Source organism: Microplitis mediator, chromosome 3, assembly GCF_029852145.1.
Source record: "Microplitis mediator isolate UGA2020A chromosome 3, iyMicMedi2.1, whole genome shotgun sequence".
NCBI classification, from domain to species: Eukaryota; Metazoa; Arthropoda; class Insecta; order Hymenoptera; family Braconidae; genus Microplitis; species Microplitis mediator.
This window is the reverse complement of record NC_079971.1, coordinates 21,934,629-21,954,671: the sequence shown is the minus strand read 5'-3', so window position 1 is coordinate 21,954,671 and position 20,043 is coordinate 21,934,629. Positions and strand designations below refer to the sequence as shown.

Sequence of the window (20,043 nt, the reverse complement as noted above, 5' to 3'; positions counted from 1 at the left end):
TATTAATAATTTTTCATATATATACATAATACAGAACGGTATTCACCAGTATGCGTTAATTAACAATTAATAATAGTGTTAATAATTATTTTAATAAATATTTAATTAGACATTAATTGAGTTTTATTTAAATGTCATTAAATTTATATTTATTGAGTTGAATATTATTTATTTAATAATGAGTAATTTTTCTAATTGCATATTGTTATTATTATTATTATTGTTATTATTACATTATATTACATTGTAATTTTATTGAGAAAAAAAAAAGGAAAAGAATTTCATCATTTTCATATCTTATTTATTTATGTACTTTTTTTTCAATTTTTTTTTTTTAATTTAAGCATTACCTCATTTTTTTTTAGGTGTTATTATTATCATTAATTAATAATATATTTGTTATTAGTAATGAATATTTTTTACATGACACTGCGTCGAAATAGTCCATCATTGAGCGAACCGACGAAAGCAGCCGCGGGTGCTGTTTGCGCGGGGCCAGCAGCTGGAGCTGGGGCTGGTTGACCAACTGGGGCACCTGGTGGTGGTCCGTATTGATAAACAGGCCCAGCTTGCTGTGCTGGTGGAGAGTCCGGCATGAATTTTGCTATAAAAAATTTATTATTATTATAAGTAACATATAAAATAGTTATTTATAGTTTTTATATACAACATTAAAAATTAATTGTTTAAATGAGTACACGTCCAATTGTGTAATTTGTTTATTGGGTTTTATTGTTTAGATAATAATTAGAACTATTTTAAATTGTAAATGTTAATATGATTTATTAATAACGATAATAAATAAAATATTATTGTATTGTTATGTGTCTGTTTGCAGAGTTACATTGTTTTATTAATGTAATATAATTATTTATATATGTAGAAGGTTAAACTAGCAAAAAAAAATCTTTTACTATGTGAAAAAAATGCTTTTTTTAATTATATTTGATGATTTAGTCGATTTTTAACTGTATCTGATACATATATGATACATGTATGTGCATATATGGCATTTTTAATTATATATGAATCATATATGTACTTTTTATTTCATTGGGTATTTATTTTAGACCGTTATAGATGTTTTTAACTGTATCTGAATCATATTTGGTTCAGAAATTGATATTATCATGTATTGGAACCATATATGAAATATATAAGACTCATACCCTTTGAAAACAAATATATGAGCTGTGTACTATATCTGATGTGTATATGATTAGCAAGTGATTATATGAAATTTTTGATTATATATGAATCATATATATGCTTTTCATCTCATTGGATGTTTATTTTAGACCGTTATGGATAAGTTTTTAACTATATCTGTGTCATATATGGTTTAGGAATCAATATTGTCATATATGAACCACATATGAAATATATAAGACTCATATCTTTTAAAATCAATATGAACTTTGTGCTGTATCTGATGCGTATATGATTAGTATGTTGATATTATATAACATTTTAATTGTATATGAATCAGATAAAAGTCATATTTATTTTTTATATGTTCAAAACATCACTTTGGAAGGTAATAAATCCATTTTTTAACCATATCTGATTCATCTATGATATTAACATCAATATAACCACATACTTTAACAATGTATGATTTATATTTTTGGAATTTGATTTCAGTTTTTTTAAAATCATTAAGAAATTATCTGACTTATATATGATACACATAAACATTAAAGTTGATCATATAAGTATCATAAGAACCAGATATAGTTCATATAGAAACTAGATTGTTACCCTGAAAAATTATCTGATTCATATGTGGCATATTCATACAAACTAATCAATTTGTTGATCATATACATGTCAGATATTGTTTAAACACAATTTATCATTTTAAGATATTATACACAATAAAAATTGTATAAAATTTCTTTTCATTTGAATCATATACGGCAAATATATATGAACATAATAATTCTATGTCATATAAAAATCAGATATGGCATATACTATTTATAATTTATCAAAATCATAGAACGCGTAAATAAGGTATAGTATATATACATACTTAATTTTCAGAAACAAAAAATTATCTGATCCATATATGACACATAAATACCATATATTTACTCCACATTCATATACGTGTCAGATATTGTTCAAATCCTTTTAAAAAAATGATATACAATAAAAACTATATGAACTTTCTTTTCATACGCGACATATATATGAACAAAATGATCATATAAGTCTTACAGAAATCAGATATGGATCATATACTGTTCATAATTTATCAAAATCATGGAACGAGTAAATAAGGAACAGTTCATATACATACTAACTTTTCAGACAAAAAATTATCTGATCCATATATGACACATAAATACCATATATCTACTCCATAATCATATACGTGTCAGATATTGTTCAAACACTATTTATCACTTTAAAAAAATTATATTCAACAAAAATTGTATGAACTTTCGTTTTATACAATCCATAAGCAACATATATATGAGCAAAATGATCATATAAGTCATATAGAAATAATATATGGTTCATATATTGTTCATAAGTCATATAACCAGTGAATAATCTACAGTTCATTTACAAACCAAATTTTTCAGATAAAAAAATCATCTGATTCATATATGACATGGATACAAAATAATCCCTGCGATCATATACTCATCAGATAGGGTTTAAATTCTATTTATAGCCCAAAATAATTGAGAAAAAAATCATACACATTTTTTTTTACTAGTTATAGAAAATTCGAATCGTAATAGAAAGAAATTGAAGAAATATCGCGAGCAAATTAGCTTTAAACATGCATAGGATTATTGTATATTGTTTACAAATTAATTCTTACCTCAATCCCCTCAACAATAAAAAATCATAAATAAATTTTTTTTAAATTCTTCCCTGGGTTTCTGGCATCGAATTTATAAATTTAAAAATAATAATAAAAAAATTTTTAATTTATTTATTTTCTTTATTATCATTATCATTATTTATTGTTATTCATTTATTATTAACATGTATATATGTATAACATTTGTAGATTATTTGTTATTAATCAATATTCATATTTTTTCTATTATTTTTAAGCCTCAAATTTTACCCTATCATTATTCTGCAGTGTTCGTAAATACATATATATATATCGTAAAAATATAATAAGCTGCAAATAAATATATAACATAAATCATTTTTTTCTTGTTTATATAATTTCTCAATATTTATTATTTATTTTTTTATTTTTACTAATAGTCTACGAACACGTGGATAATGTATTGAATAATAATAATTATTTATTTAATATGCGCTTATTATTGGCAGACTAATAAATAATAACAATAATAATAATAATGAATTATTATTGTTATTACTATTTAATTTATTGAATGCATTTATGGAATTATAATTATTTACAGATCACGATAACGTGAAAATTTATTATTATAATATTTTTTTTATCAATAATCAATTTAAATATATTAATCATTAATTAATTAATTAATTAATTAACTGATAATAATTATTTAATTAATAATAATTATATATATCGAGTGTTATAAAGACACAAATTGGGAGTTCTAAAATATTATTATTATTATTTTTATTATTATTATTATTATTATTTATATCGGAATTCAACCAAATAATATTTTTACAATACGGAATTTTTTAAGTTATTAAATAATTACTAATTATTAATTTTTATTGATAATTACTTTGTTGGATAATTAATAAATTATCGTTTATTAAGAAAAAAATTCAAATGATTTTTGAAAATAAAAGTAGTCGTTGTACTTCTTCACAAAAATGACTAATTAGATAAAAACGAATTTAAAACTAAAAAAGAAAAAAAAACAATTTTTTTTTAATTATAGTCCTAATTTAATATATTTTTATTTATTTATTTTTATAATTTATTAATTTATCTTGATTTTTTAAAAATTATTTTACTATTTAGTTTTTTAAAGTCAATTAATTCATTTTATTTATTTAGTGTAGTTTCCATCGGTGATTTTTCCTGAAAATAATTTATAATTTTTTTTTTTATATAAATATATATATTTTATTATATCTATGGATTTATATTTATGTATTTAGTGAAGATAAAAAAAATAAATTACTAGGGAAAAAATACTCGGATATAATCATATATGATATTCTGGAACAATCTTAATATATGATCAAATGTGAGCTTATATGATCATATATGATCTTAAACTCCAAACAGGATCATATTTATAAATATATGCATATTCACAACGTACTAGATACACGAAATAATCCTATCTGATCATATACGATTTTATACGCCCATATCTTCATATATGTCTTATATAAGCACATATGATACTGTATAATATATTTGCCCATGTATGTATGTATATGTTCTCATTAATAATCATATATGTTCAGGTATGATTATATATGTTCATAAATGCTCATATATGCTCATATAGAATCACATATGTTCAGATACAGTAATTTATGTTCATAAATAGCCATATATGTTCATATGTAATCATATACGGTTACACAGAATCCGATATGTTCATATATGATTTTATATGATCATATATGTTCATGTATAATCAAAACTGAATATTGTTCATATCTGATCAGATCGAACAACTCATACCAATATATATATATATATATATATATATATATATATATATATATATATATATTATGCTAGATATGAATATTTTCTCACGTATATAAAAATACTCAAATTTGATTAGATAGGAAAAATAACAATATCTGATCATATATAATTCTATATGACTATTCATAATTATATATGGTTATATCTATTCATATATAATCATATGAACATATCTGATCAGATGGCCATATATGATTAATTTATGGCACATATATGATCATGAATTTAATATATGCTCATATGTGATTCCACATAAACATACGGTCGTATAACATCATTACTGTTCATATATAATCAGATAGAACCAACTTTTATGTATCATCTATCAGTTTTAAGTATTCATATGTGATCATATATGATCTTGATAATATCGCATCATATAGAATCAAATCAATCTATCATATATAGATTCATTTCAGCTAATAGTCGAATATATTCAGACATCTCAGTATTTTTTCCAGGATTATTTAAATATTTTAAATAAATAAAAAAAATTTTTTAATACAAGATAATCTTTTTGTTTAAATTTTAAATCTGATTTTAAATTTAGAAACATTTTTTATTTTAATAATTTGTGACCAATTTATCTTCGATATTTTTCTAAAGTCACAATTTTTATCAACAACGATACCCGGAATATTTTAGTTTATTTAAATGCAAATCAAAAAATATTTGAACTACACTAGAGTTGTAATTCTTAAAAAAAAAATTCATGAATTCTTAAGTAATACAAATTATAAAAAAAAATTACAATCTTGAATTTAGCAGACAATTAATAATTTTTGAATTTTTTTTAAACAAATCAATTATAAAAAAAAAAACTCAAAATATGCACGTGTAGAAAATTTAAAATACTACAGGTGCAATTTTTTCAAATATTTGTTTTTATAATTTATTATACAAAAAAAAATCCAAAAATCATTAATCGTCGGCTAACTTTAGTATCATAAAAAAAAATATGTCATAGTATAGAATAAAAACGAGTATTATTTTAAACCCGTGTAATTTTTGTTTTTTAATTTTAATAATTCACCTAAAAAATATAATAATTTATTGGTTTCAAAAAATATAAATAGAACTCAATAATATATAAATATACGGTAATAAATTCAATCAATATTTACCATATATTTTTAAATTCGTCATTTACTATATATTGCTTTTCCATACGGGTTTGTATTCGACAAGAATTTTAAATCATTCCAGCCTTCAACGACCCGCAGTTACAAACTTATACATGAAATTTTCAATTGATTGCCTCTCATTTATTCCGACTATTTTTTTCCTTTAAAACCTTTTATTTATTTAAATTTATTTCATTATAAATTAAAAAAAAAAATTAACATCTCCGAAATTTCCTGTTACCATGAACTTTTAATCACGACACCCACGTGTACCCCGTTTAAAAATTATTCTCTCTCAATTTAAAAATAAATAAATTTCACAATAAGAATTTCAAAGTCATTTTCCTAAATTTCTTTTTTTTTTTAATTCAAAAAACCTCAAAAAAAATTTATTACCAAAAATATTTAGAGTCCATCCCCATAATTTTTCAAAAATTTGGAACCGACATGTGACTGAAGTTAGCAGACGTCTAATAATTTTTGGATTTTATTTTAGACGGTAAGTTTGAAAAAAAAAAAATTTGAAAAAATTGCACCTGTAGTTTTTAAAATTTTCTACATGTGCATATTTTTATTTTTTATAATTGATTTGTTGAAAAAAAAAATCCAAAAATTTTGAATCGTCTGCCAACTTCAGGATCATGAATAATTATAAAAAAATTTTAATTTATCAAATTCATTAATTTTTTTTTTTTTAATGAGTAAAATTTATTTGAAAAAGATTATCTTCAAGTAGAAAGAAAACGAGTAAAGTCAGACAAAGTTTAAAGAAGAAATGAAAAAAAAAAAAAAAAAAAAATTAATAAGACAATTAAAGCATAAAAATTTTAAATTCAAACATTAATGATAAATATTACTACTATTATATGATATATATATTAGGGTGGCGCAAAAAAACCGACTATTTTTTTTTTTTCCATCTCGCATGAAAATTTGTTGGTTTACGATGTTTTAAGAAGCCTCTCCACAAATCAGCTCAATAAAAAATTTTTAAGAGGTCGCTCACGAATTTTGAAAATATCAAAAATGATCGAAATTCGGATTTTTATTTAAAAATTTTTTTTTTTCTCGTGGCAGCAATAGTTTATATTTGTAAAGTCATGACTATGCTGAAAATTTCAGCCCAAAATTTAAATATTTAAACGGCGCTCAAGAATTTCGAATATTAACTGATAATATGTAACTAATAGTTTGAATTAGTTTTTATAACTCAATTATTGTCATTCCACTTAAATATAACTTTTGCATAACCAAAAATATACAGGACAGTCTTAAACAATAAAATTTGGTAAGTTTTGAATAAGTGAAAAAACCTACAAATTGGATTAAAAAATAAAAAAGTATGTAAATAACTTATTATTTATATTTCTCGGGTTATATTTTCATTCATTGTCATGCAAATTGATGGTGAAAAAATCGAGAAGCTTTATTATTAATATTTAAGGGTCGCTCAAAAACGTCCAAGAGACTGCGCTCGGAAACATTCAAAATTCTTGAGCGCCGTTTAAATATTTAAATTTTGGGCTGAAATTTTCAGCATAGTCATGATTTTACAAATATAAACTATTGCTGCCACGAGAAAAAAACAAATTTTAAAATAAAAATCCGAATTTCGATCATTTTTGATATTTTCAAAATTCGTGAGCGACCTCTTAAAAATTTTTTATCGAGCTGATTTGTGGAGAGGCTTCTTAAAACATCGTAAACCAACAAATTTTCATGCGAGATGGAAAAAAAAAAAATAGTCGGTTTTTTTGCGCCACCCTAATATATATATATATATATATATATATATATATATATATTAAATGAACTTATAAGTTTATAATAGTAGCAAAGTCATGACATTAATGTCTAAATTTTAAATTATCCATCTATATTACTCGTGCGTCCAACAGTTCGATAATAATAATAACAATAATAATAATAATAATAATAATAAGTTGAACCAATAGCATGCAAGTAGGTCACTAACATTCATATATTTAAACATATATAGGTCATTTGAACATGCGTAAATCGATTCTGCGCAGCTAAAATGAAATAATATTGTAATTTATTTTATTTTATTTAAAAAAATAAAATAAATGAACGGAAAATTTTTTTGGCTTTAATTGTATTACTTATTGATGTTAAATAATTTTTAAGCGGTTTTTTAAAATAATTTTTTGGAGTGCATGCATAAGAAGCGCATGCAATGAAGATCGTCCCAGATGGATAATTTTTATTATTTGTTTTGTATATAAATAAATAAAACATGTTTTTTTTTTATGAGTGAGTCAGTAAATTTGTGGTGTTTTGGATGCTGGGTAAATTTAGGGCGAAATTTTGACGGCATGGAAAAATTAGTTAGGGCATTTTTGAAAAGGATTTTTTTATAATGGTTGAGGTTTGAGGAAATGACGACAACTTTTTTAAATTTTGGTTTGGGTCGTTGGTTCATAGGAACTTTTTTGTGGGAAATTTAATTACCGCGAGAAAGGGTCTTATAAGTTTTTTTGATATTATGGATACTTTGGGTAGTGAGTGTATTTTGAGGAATCGAAAATAGACTTGACAGTTTTGTAACAAATGTGGATTTTGGATACTGTAATTTTTTGTATGCGAAAATAATTTGTCATAAAAATTTTAGACAGTAACTATAAAAAAATGTGTATTGGAAAAACAAATAAAATTGAAAGCTTTTTAAATAAAAATAAATAATTAATTTTAAGGATTTTTCTTTGGACAATAAAAAATCTCACGTGAGCGTTAAAAAATAGTCTGATGACATACTCTAGTATTAAAAGTTAATTATGAATAAATAAAAAAATGTATATTTTATAAATTGCGCCATGCTGAAAATTTTTAAACAAAATATTTAAATTCAATTAACAAAGATTGTTTATTGAAAGAAGAAAAAAAAATAATTATTAATTATTGCAATTAAAGTGTAGGAATATTAATTTTAAATTGATAAAATTGTAAATTTGTTTAAAAAAATAAATAAAATTGTTTAAAGTTTTTAGCTTACCCTTTTTAGTGTCTGAAAATAACTTAAAAAAAAATGTATTGCGTATTGTTGTCAGATTATTGTTTGTCATAAACCTGGGACTAGCTTCGAAAAAAAAACTTAAAAAAAATCCATTGTTAAAGTTAATTTTTTTTTAGTTACACAGACAGACACATAACAATAATTTGGGCCATTACTTATCATTTGTTACTAATATTTAATATTATAAATAATTTTAAGTCTTTTTCCACTCGAAAAAACTCATTGAATTTTAAAAAAATGAGGGCCCTATATTGTTATTGATAAATATAGCAATAGTACACCAGCAAACCTAGAGAGAGGAGTAACACACATCCTATTAAATATTTACCTCAGGGTAAATAATAAATAAAATATAAATATATAAATAATAGACATAGATGACAGACAGACAGATTAGACAGTTTTCAAATAAATCCGGTAATAGGTAAAACAATCCTACAACAGACAATCACCAAATAATATCTTTTGGAAGCCTTCGATAATTTAAATAATCAAAAATAATTACGTAAAATCCAACAACAAAAAAATAAATAAATAAAACATTTTTGATGGGGGAGACAATTTGTTTTTTTTTCTCTACCTGCACTCACTCATACATTTATTTTTCTTCTGGCTATTCATCTCAGCGTGTCTACATGACGTTCGCTAATAAAAAAAAGATAAAATAATTCATGATATCCAATTTTCATAATCATTTTTATCGAATTATTTTTACAAGGGACGAAACCTTTTGTACTTTTAATTTTTCTTCAAACGTAATTATTTTATTACTCATTTTTTTTTTTTTAATTTTCGCTGTTCATACAAGAAAAATTTTCAATTACTTACCAACAATGATGGCCAATATTATCAATCCGATGACGCCCATAATAATCATCATCTATAAAAAAAATATCATTGAATAATTGCAATAAATTAATTAATCAATCCATTATTTAATTTTCAAAATTTACCTTTAAATTTTGTAGCCAGAATTTTCTTTTTAGTTTTCCCGCCTGTTGTTCAAATTGTGATGCTCCTTGTTGCAGTGCATCTGAAATAAGTCAGCAAATAATTTATATTATTTCTACAAGTCCAGTCTAATTTTTGAATTCAATAAAACAATCGATTAATTACCAGCTCGATCATCGAGCTCAGAAAGTTTCTGATCTCGTTCTAATACTTTTTCGACATTAGTTTTCATTATGTCGACGACTTCGTCGACTTGAGCTTGTGTCTGCTGGAGACGTTTCTGTGATGCAATTTGTTGGGGTGTCCGCGGACCACCAACGATGCCATCGGCATTAGCACCCGCTGCAGCATCTGGTGCAAGTCCACCTTCTGATGCCCTTTAAAAAATAATTTTTTATTAGAAATTTTAAAAATTCACAGAACTCGAATATTTAATCTGGAGTTGATTTTTCATTCATTTTTTCTCTTTGAAATTCAATTACTCGGGATCTGGAGTCCAGTTAAATTATGCTTCGAACTCCGCAGTTGAAATTAGTGCCGATAAATTTGATTTAGTTGATGGAAAATTTAACTCAATATTGATTAGAAGTTAAAGTTAACTCCGGTATTAATTTATTTTATAAGAATTAATGCAGAGTTTATATGAATCGTTTATTTGAGAAACCCCATAAGTCATGTTTTTTACGAAATTGGGTCTTTTGCATTTTTGGGTTCTTTGGATGTCCCTCCATAGAAATCAATCAAAATATGCATCAAATCAGCGTTTAAAAAAAATTAACGGGGTGACAGCAATTTCATATAATTGAGAAACCCCATAAGTCAATGAACTTTAAATAATTTTTTTAAGTAGTTTCAGTTAAAAAATTAAATTTTTCTTGTTGGAATCTTTTTCAGAGACGCTATCATTATTGTATTCAATTATTTATTTATTATTTTAATGTCAAGTTTTTCCAAATAAATGTTTTTTGTGTTTCCTGAAAAAATTTGTTTTCTTGACTTATGGGGTTTCTCAAATAAACGATTCATATAAACTCCTTTGAATTGTAACAAATTGCTGATTCATATTATGATGAGTCAAAGTTAATTTTTTTGAATATTTTTTTTTAAATTGACTCCGCAGTTAAAAAAAATTCATTGGAAATTTTTTAGATATTTTTTAAAAATTTTAATAGGAGTTAACTGTGGGCTAATAAATGGATTGTGGTGACGGGTCTAATAGGATGTATGAAAATATGAGAATTAACTCCGGTAGTAGCTGGTATTAATGTTTATAATTGGAGTTAATTTTGTTAAGATTTATAATTAATTACGATTGAGAGTAAAAGGTTAAAATAGTTGGAATTAACCTCATGAGGAGTTAAAATGAATTTTAAGTGGAGTTAACATCAATTCCGAGATTAGATAAAATTGTAACAATAGGAGTTAGAACTAATTTCGACCGGAATTATAAATAACTCCATGTGGCTCGCATTTATATGAATAAGAGTTCAAATTAACTCGATATGAAGTTGAAATGTATTTTAGTAGGACTTAAGATAACTCCACACGGAGTTCAAATTTTTTTTCAATAGTAATTAAAAAAAGTTTCAAAAGAAATAAAAATTATTTTTACAAGGAGTAAAATAAACTCCAATAGAAAGTAGAGCTGACTCCAATAGAAATTAAATTTTCTTAATAGGAACAACTTAACTTGAATAGAAATAAGAACAAGCTGTAATAGATAAAAAAAATTTTAATTATCTCTAAAATTAAGTTCAATAGTTTAAGGAAACCTATAAAACGAGCAGTAACTCCAATGAAAAAAAAGAAGTTAACTTCAATAGATGTTCTAAAGATTCTTCAATAGGATCACGAATCAATTCCAATAAGAGTGAAAATAGACTTTTCTATGGGAGTTAAAATTAAAGTCAGCAGACATTGCAATTGACTCCCATTAATCATGAAAATTAACTGAAGAAATTCAAATTGACTTTCACATGAATGAAAATCAACCGTAAAATTGAAAATAACTTCCACGGGAACAAAAATTAGCTTAAGTAAAAATAAACAAATACTCTAATAGAAGTTAAAGAACGAACTCAAGCAATAATTGAAATAAAATCCAATCAGGGACTTAAACTACGATAGCAATTAAAATCTACTTTCCCAGCGGTTAGAGTTAACTTGGATGAAAAATCAGCTGTAATGGAGTTTGAATTAACCCTCTATTTTTTTTTACAATATAACTTATATACTATTTTTAAAAAATATCTTCTAATCATTACAGCTTCTAATATGATACTGAAATTAGCAGACGTCTAATATTTTTTAAATTTTTGAAAAACGATTTTGAAAAAAAAAAACAGTTCGAAAAATTACACCTGTGGTTTTTTTAAATTTTCTACATGTGCATATTTTTATTTTTTTTTTTAAATGAACCGTTGAAAAAAAAATCCAAAAATTTTTACTGTCTGCTAACTTCTGATTTTTTTTTCTGTTTCCAAAATTATTGAAAATTTTTTATTTTTAATCAAAGATAAAATTTTGAGTTTGAAAAATTTTATCCATTTTTTAAACTCCCCGAAATTTTAAATGAACGTTTCTTACTACAAAAATTTGTCAAATAAAATTCATAAATTTTCCCTGCAAAGAAAATAATAATTTATTTTTCTCAAGGATAATTAATAATCAATATAATTAACAATATTGAAGAGCAAGTTATTTAATCTAATAAGAAATATCAGTACTTCCTATGGTGCCTTGGGGCACAAAGTAAAAGGTCGGAGATGGGGCCGAGCAAAAGGTCAACGGCGCGGGTTAACCTCGAGCTCCTCCTATTTATTTTTATTTCATTATTTATTTATTTATTTTTAGTTATTTTACTTCCGCAATTTTATTTCTCATTGCATTGAAAAACTTCAAACTTCCCAATAAATAAATAAAAATTTTTTTCCAAATCAGTGAAAAATTTAAAAAATCATACAAATTTTTTTTTTTCTGCGATTTTATTTTACAAAAAATTCGAAAACATTTTTGTATGATAATCGATTATCTAAATATAGAACAAATGGAACCTTTTTTTTTACATGTCATTTTTTAAAAATTGAAACATGAAAATTTCTTGTGTAAAAAATATATGAATTTTCACATAAATATATAAATTTTTCTACTCTAATTGACTTAAGACTCTAGAGCTGCATTGACTTTTATTAAAAAGTTGCAGTAGCCAGGAAAGTATGCAATCGAATCGATTGTCCAGACACTAGACAATTGCGTCTTTAAATAAAAAATTTTTTACTGCTTATTTAAATAATAAATGACTTTAATTATCAATTACCTCTCACTTGCCCTCTTTCTAAAATCAATACTTTAAAAAAATTTCATAATTAAAATTTTTTTTTAATTTTCTACTGAAAATTTTATTTTGTACTCCAGGAAAATTTTTTCCTATGAAAAAAATTTATATATATATAAAAAATTTAATACTTACATATTTATTTAAAATATAACTTGATATATATTTAATAAAATATATATTAATAAGAAAAAATGAATAATTATTGAAAGACGTAAACGTTAAACCCGTAGGATTTTGACGAAACTGCCGATGACTTGGGTTTGGTGGCCGGTTATTGATAAATTTTATGTGTAGAATCGAGAATTGAATCACTAACGATATATCAGAATATATCGAATTGTTAATATCAAATAATAATACCAGATTTTTAGATTTATTTATTTCAAATTAACGGATTTAATTTTCGATTTATTTATTTTTTGAAATTTATTTTATAAAATTATTTATAATAAACGATATGTTTATTTGTTATATGAGTATTTTATTTTAAAATAATCGTGACGTTCGTATTCGAGGGTATTCGATAACTCGAGGATTAAATGTTACGTAGGTATGAAAGAGTTTGCGCGCTACTGCTATTTGTTGCGCTTGCGTTAAAAGTGGGTCAATAAAATCTGACCCGCCTACACTCGACACCCTTATGTGCAAAATCCTTATATTTTAGGGTACATGTTATATATTTATTTATATATATGTATATACATGTATATCTATATATATTATCTATAGATTTTGTACTCGACAGTTTAGTTTTAAGACCAACAGTTAAAACTTGATTGGTTCGATATTTTGCTTTTTTTTTTGTTCAAATTTTTGAGTAGAAAATTTTTTACTATTTTTGGTAAATTTTTAATTTATCGGGATTGACAAAACGATTTGTTGTATTGAGATGTCTTTTAAATCGATTATCAAAATGTCACAAGGTAAGATTTTTTTTATTTAAAAAAAATATTTAATTTTTTCTATTGAAAAGTTTTTCAATATTTGAATTTTTTTTTTATTTAATTCAATATTTTTATTTGAATATTCAAATTTAATTTTTGAAAAAATATTTTGCCTGAAGATTTTTGTTTTATTTTTAAATATTTTGATGAAAAAACATGTTTGTTAAAGAAACAAATTTATTTTGAATTTTATTCTATTGGAAAATGTTTTTTTAAAAAATTAAAATTGAGAGAAAAGAAAATTTGGCTTTTTGTTTAATTCATGTAAAAAAGTATGATTTTTTTTTTTGATTTCATTAGTTAAATCTACAGATGAAAATTGGAAAAAATTGATTTAAAATCGAATGGATTTAAAAAAAAAAATTGTGACTTTTTCGAAAATGAAAACCAAATTTCATAAATGTGGATGACTGTCATTTTTGACGATCAATGATTACATCAAGTGATAAATTCATTATTGTCATTTATATTTTATTATTACGGTTATCAAATATTAAAAAAAAAAAAAATTTATTGATCAATTTTCAAAAATCTACTAAGAGGTTAAATTATATTTTTTATAAATGATTTTTACTTTAATTACTTCTAACGTTGAAACTATTGCATTTATGTGATAAATGAACGAAATCTTTTTTATAGAAAATTTAATTCTCTACAAAATTGTTCATGATTATTTTTATCGTATCTTTGATAGTTTTGGCAGAATACTAAATTATAGTTACGGAAAGAAATATAGAATTATAGTTTTGGGAAACTTTAGAATAAAATTTGAAAATTTATTATTATAACATTAGAAATATTCAATTTACATAAAAAATTATAGAAACCTTTTTTATAGAGAATTTAATTTTCTATAAGATTGTTCATATACATTTTAATCGTATCTCTGATAGTTCTCCTATAAAATAAATTCTAAGATCCGACCAAAAATAAGTCTATTTTTGAAAAATTTACAGTAGTGTTGACAGAAAAATTAATATGAAATATCGTTACGAAATTAAATATCCAACAGCCGTAAAATGGCGTCAGCTATTTCACGAAATGGCGGTATTGCATGCGCGCGCACTGATTTAAGCCCTATATTTATTTCTTACAGTTATCTCTACACATAAAAAAAATTTTGAAATTAACGAGGATTAAATTTAGAGTAAATCTCGGAGCAAATGCAGAACAGATAGTTTATTTACTTATTTAAATCTCTTCAGAGTGAAATTTACTCCAGAAGAGAGTTTATTTTAACATTTAATTTCTCGATCGTAGTTAATTTGGAATTAAATAAAATCTACGTCACTCCAAAATCACTCCGCTGAAAAAATTAAATTCTCTGTTCGCTCCATTTACGGACTAATTTTTTTCTGACTCCGAAACGGAAGTCACGGAGCCACGGAGTCAATATGGAGTAAAATAAAATCTGCATTTACTCTGAATTTACTCCCGATTTTTAAAAGTGTGATAAGTAAATTTTTTGAAAAATAATATTGAGGTATTTTTTGGAATAAAATGATCTCTAAAGTTAATAAATATTGAGGGTAAATAATTTATAAATGTCGGAAATAAATAATTTTCTGTGAAGTTAAAAATTACATTTTGAAATTTTTTTTTTTTTTTTTTTCAAATATTCCCAGCATTTATTTATTTATTTTTAAAACCACATTCATTCTATTCACCAGCTAGTAACATAGAAAACTCTATTCCCAGCTTAGTTTTAAAAAAATTCACAGATGGCGCGAAAAGTATATAATTTTCAAATCAAACTTCTCAAAATAAAAAATAAACCAAAAAAAAAAAAAAAAAACTAATTACCGCCTAAATTATGAACAATTCAAAAATAGTCTTTCAAATCTCTAAAAATAATTTAACAATTTCAATTATATTTAAATTCTCTTTCGCGCTCTTTTTATTTAAAATTCAAATTACAAAAATCAAAGCCTCTTAAATAAAAGAAAAAACCAGAAAATTAAATTATAATGATCCTAAATTACTGACTAATAATTTTTTGTGCAAAAAAAATTGTTTACTCCAATAATAACAATAATATTAATTATTGACGTCAAGCCTTAAATCATCGTGTTATGATCGAAACTGACGTCATCCATAAATTACGCCATCTTTAAAAGTAAATCCGTTATCCTTAGACCTGACGTGTCGTCTGTTAATTTTTATTTATTATTTTTTTATTTTATTTTGAATCCTTAATTTAATTTACAAATTCCCAGCTGTCATTAATTAGATAAATTAATTATTTTATTTAAAACCAAATTTCTAAAGTAAGTAAATAATTTTATTTTTTCATATTTATTTTTTTGTTACTGTCGCCATTGTAATTTTAATAACAATAATAATTATTATTATCACTAATCATGCGTCAAAAATGAATAATTAATTACACAAAAAATAATAATTTACTTTTATTAATAAAAGATTTTATTTAAAATAATAAATAATTTTTTAGCGGGAATTAAAATAAATTTAAATTGAATTATAGGTTAAGGGCGTGAACGCTAAATTGTTAATTAAGAATATAATTACTCACTCGAATGACATTTATGATGATTATTATTATTATTTTAGTTGTAAAAGTATCAATATGGACGGTGGCGGATATTCTGGAGATGGTGACCTGGGCAACAGGACAACGCAATCAATTTCGAGTAAAAAATTGCAACAAACTCAGGCTAAAGTTAATGAAGTTGTTGATATCATGAAAGTAAATGTTGAAAAAGTTTTGGAAAGAGATCAAAAACTGTCAGAGCTCGACAATCGCGCAGATGCGTTGCAACAGGGGGCTGCACAATTTGAACAGCAAGCTGGCAAATTGAAACGCAAATATTGGTGGAAGAATTTGAAAATGATGATTATTATTGGTATTATTTGTACAATTATACTGATTATTATAATTGGTAAGTATTAAAAATAACTTTTCAGAGAAGAGGTTTTGGTGTAGGGGTTATGATTTTAATTAGAGTGTCAATGCAGAAGAAAAATTCATTTTTAATCAATTACACTTGAAAATATTTACTGAGGTACCGGTGAGTAATAACCCTGATTCAAAATATTCATTGAAAAGGATTGAAAATTATTTCAGTTCTTTTCAATCCCATGGAGGTTTTGGAAAGAATTGAATGGAATTGAAATTTCGATCATTTGAATATTTTCTAATTCTTAAAATGGAATTCAATCTTTCATCATTTCAATTCCTTCCGATATGGAATTATTTTGGTATTGAAAAAGATTCAAAAATGTCAATTCATTTGAATCTCCTTCAATGCCACACGTGACCCGAAATGTGAAATCCCAGGTAGCACACTTGCCTTTGAGACATCTATAAGATATCAATTTTTAGGTTAATTTTGGACTTGTCGATAAAGCATCAATATGTTGACAAAACGATTAGAAATTAATGTCACCGAAAATCTGTCTACTCAAAAGACTTAACACAAGTGACAACAAAAAGTAAATTACAAATAGTGGTAAAATTAGTCATCTAAACGACTTTTCAATTGACATAAGACAGGAAAAACAATAGAACTCGTCTCTGTCTCCGGAACCAACATTTGCATGTCGTATTTATACCAAAAAAGATGACTTTGGGACAAAAAAAAATTTGTCTTGTCCTTTTAAAAGACATTTTTAAGACATCTTGAAGTTGACTCTGTGCTACTTGGGATTATTTTGGTATTGAGAAGGATTCAGAAAGATTCAAAAATTTCAATTCATTTTAATTCTTTTCAATCCTACACTCGATCCGAAATATCGAACTATTTTGGTATTGAGAAGGATTCAAAAAGATTCAAAAATTTCAATTCATTTTAATTCTTTTCAATCCCATACGTGACTCTAAAATTCGAAACTTTTTTGGTATTGAAAAGTATTCAGAAAGATTAAGAATATCAATTCATTTGAATTTTTTCCAATTCCTCGAAAGTTCATAAATTCTTATATTATTTTGGGATTGAAAAGTATTAATTTTATGTCCAAATGAAAACCTTGGGGTATAGAAAGTATTCAAAAGGATTCAATTCTCATCTTATTCAATACTTTTCAATTGATATTTTTAATCAGGGAAGGCCTAGCTAAGGGAGATTTCGAATAGAATCGAAAATATTGCATTTAATTATCGAAATGTATCATTAATCTTTATTTCAATACATTAGCCATAAAATATAATGAATTAATGGTAATTTGTATCATAAACAAACAAAAAATTAAACTTTTACAAAAACCATAAGAATAGGCCTTATTTTACTACGGTAGAGTAATAAGGCCTACGTGTTAAACAAACTGGAATAGTTAAACTATACTTAATAAAATTGGTATTAGAGATAAATCATCACTTAAATTTAGCAACAATACTTTTTTAAAGACAGAAGACTAGATTGCTTTGCTCAACAGCACTTAAAACTATCAGTATCCTTTTTAAGAGTCAGAAGACTAGATTGTTTTTATAATTTCTTCTGCGCTACGACATCATATGACGGATGATGAAATATAGAAGACAGGGAACGTGGTATCGGGACTCTATAAATTTGTCGTTACATCTCTATGCAAGAACCTTCTACTAGAGTAGCCTTTAGCGGAGGCGATTATTTTTAAATATCATTTCTGTCACTTAGGCCTTATTACCCATGGGTAACTTATAATTAATTTTATTATTTATTTACACTCTTAATTTCTTTATCTACTCTTTTAAAAATAATGTGTCAATGCAGGATAGATTTAATGCACTGAATAATTGTATTGATACTAAAATCAAATTAATTTTCTAGTAATACACCTGCTAATAATGACTATTACTTGATGGTAAATTTACTAAAGCTTTTAGTTTAGAATTCTTCCGAAATATTTATTTATCTATTTATGAATTATTTTATGACCCTGGAATAGATATTCCCTGAGGGCCGCAATATACAAAAATTTCTAATTGTGTATTCGAACAAATTTGGACAAAGTTCATTTTTTGATACAATCGCGGTTTTTTTTAATATCTCATGAAATATGCAGATTAAAGGAAAAAATCAGAGGAACAATTTTGTAGGAAATTAAATTCTTGACAAAAAAGGTCATGGTCATTTTTTTTATAAAATGTGTATTTATGAAGATATTTTAACAAAACTTTTTTACATCTGATCAATTGAGCGTTTTAAGGATTAGGGGAGAGTGGGATCGCCTTGGTCTCGTAAGAAATAAACCTTCAAAATTTTTCGAACTGTCCTTATTAGATCATAAAACGGACATTATCTTGGTCTATGGAATTCAGGAAACCAAAGACACATACTTAAAAATGAAAGTAAATTTTTTAATGTTTATTTATCAAATTGACTTCTTGCTGAAATAAACGGCCAATAAAAAATCATAGTTCTGAAATCGCGTGACAATGCTGAAAAAAAATCAAATTATCAGTTTAGTAGACTTGGAAATAATTTAATAAATAATTTAATTATCATTGAATAATAGACGATTTATTAAAGTTAATTTTTACCTCGAGAAAAAAACCACAGCTTTAAAAATAATTCAATATTTTGTTATGGCCATGATCTAAAATTGTACTGAGAAAATTTAAATAAAAATTCCAGCCTAAATATAAAAGATAGAAAAAAAACGAGTCAATACAATTTTGTACGAAATTGAATTCTCTATAAAAAAGGTCCTCATTAATTTTGACCTAAATCTAATAAATAAGCCTAGTTTTTATTTTACAGTAATAAAATTTTATTTTACCTCTGCACTAAAACCTTCTAATTTTTTTTTTAATCAATAAAATAATAATTATTTTATTTTAATTTCAGTATCATCATTACCAAGTTCAGATGCACCTGAGCCTAAAGAAAATCATTAAAATTAGATATTTTTTCAAAAAATCAGTAAACTATTTTTATATACAATGTTGTTATATATGAGTTTATCATAAAATTAAAGTAATAATAATAATTATAATAATATAATTGAATAATTATTATTATAGTATTATATTATTACTTTTAATCATTAGTATAAAAATA

At 24.3% G+C, this 20,043-nt stretch overlaps 2 protein-coding genes across 6 annotated transcripts; one reads left to right on the top strand and one right to left on the bottom strand.

Moving 5' to 3' along the window:
- Positions 1-49: 49 nt before the first annotated feature.
- On the bottom strand, positions 50-16,718 carry LOC130664885 (neuronal synaptobrevin). 5 transcript variants are annotated; one of them, XR_008989477.1, is made up of 6 exons: positions 16,578-16,718; positions 9,929-10,140; positions 9,766-9,845; positions 9,641-9,692; positions 9,393-9,457; positions 467-604 (listed from the first exon to the last, which is right to left on the bottom strand). XR_008989477.1 is itself a non-coding variant. In XM_057465064.1 (5 exons), exons 1-5 carry the CDS (start codon positions 16,586-16,588, stop codon positions 420-422), a joined length of 540 nt encoding a protein of 179 aa, XP_057321047.1. In that variant the 5' UTR covers positions 16,589-16,718; the 3' UTR covers positions 50-419. The 5 variants fall into 5 exon arrangements, 3 of the variants coding, with proteins under 3 accessions (XP_057321047.1, XP_057321048.1, XP_057321049.1); XR_008989476.1 differs by lacking the exon at positions 467-604 and adding an exon at positions 3,875-4,006; XM_057465064.1 differs by lacking the exon at positions 9,393-9,457 and having other exon boundaries at positions 50-604.
- LOC130664886 (vesicle-associated membrane protein 2-like) lies at positions 16,632-19,987 on the top strand. Its single transcript, XM_057465067.1, has 2 exons — positions 16,632-16,944; positions 19,831-19,987. Exons 1-2 carry the CDS (start codon positions 16,632-16,634, stop codon positions 19,878-19,880), a joined length of 363 nt encoding a protein of 120 aa, XP_057321050.1. The 3' UTR covers positions 19,881-19,987.
- Positions 19,988-20,043: the final 56 nt, after the last annotated feature.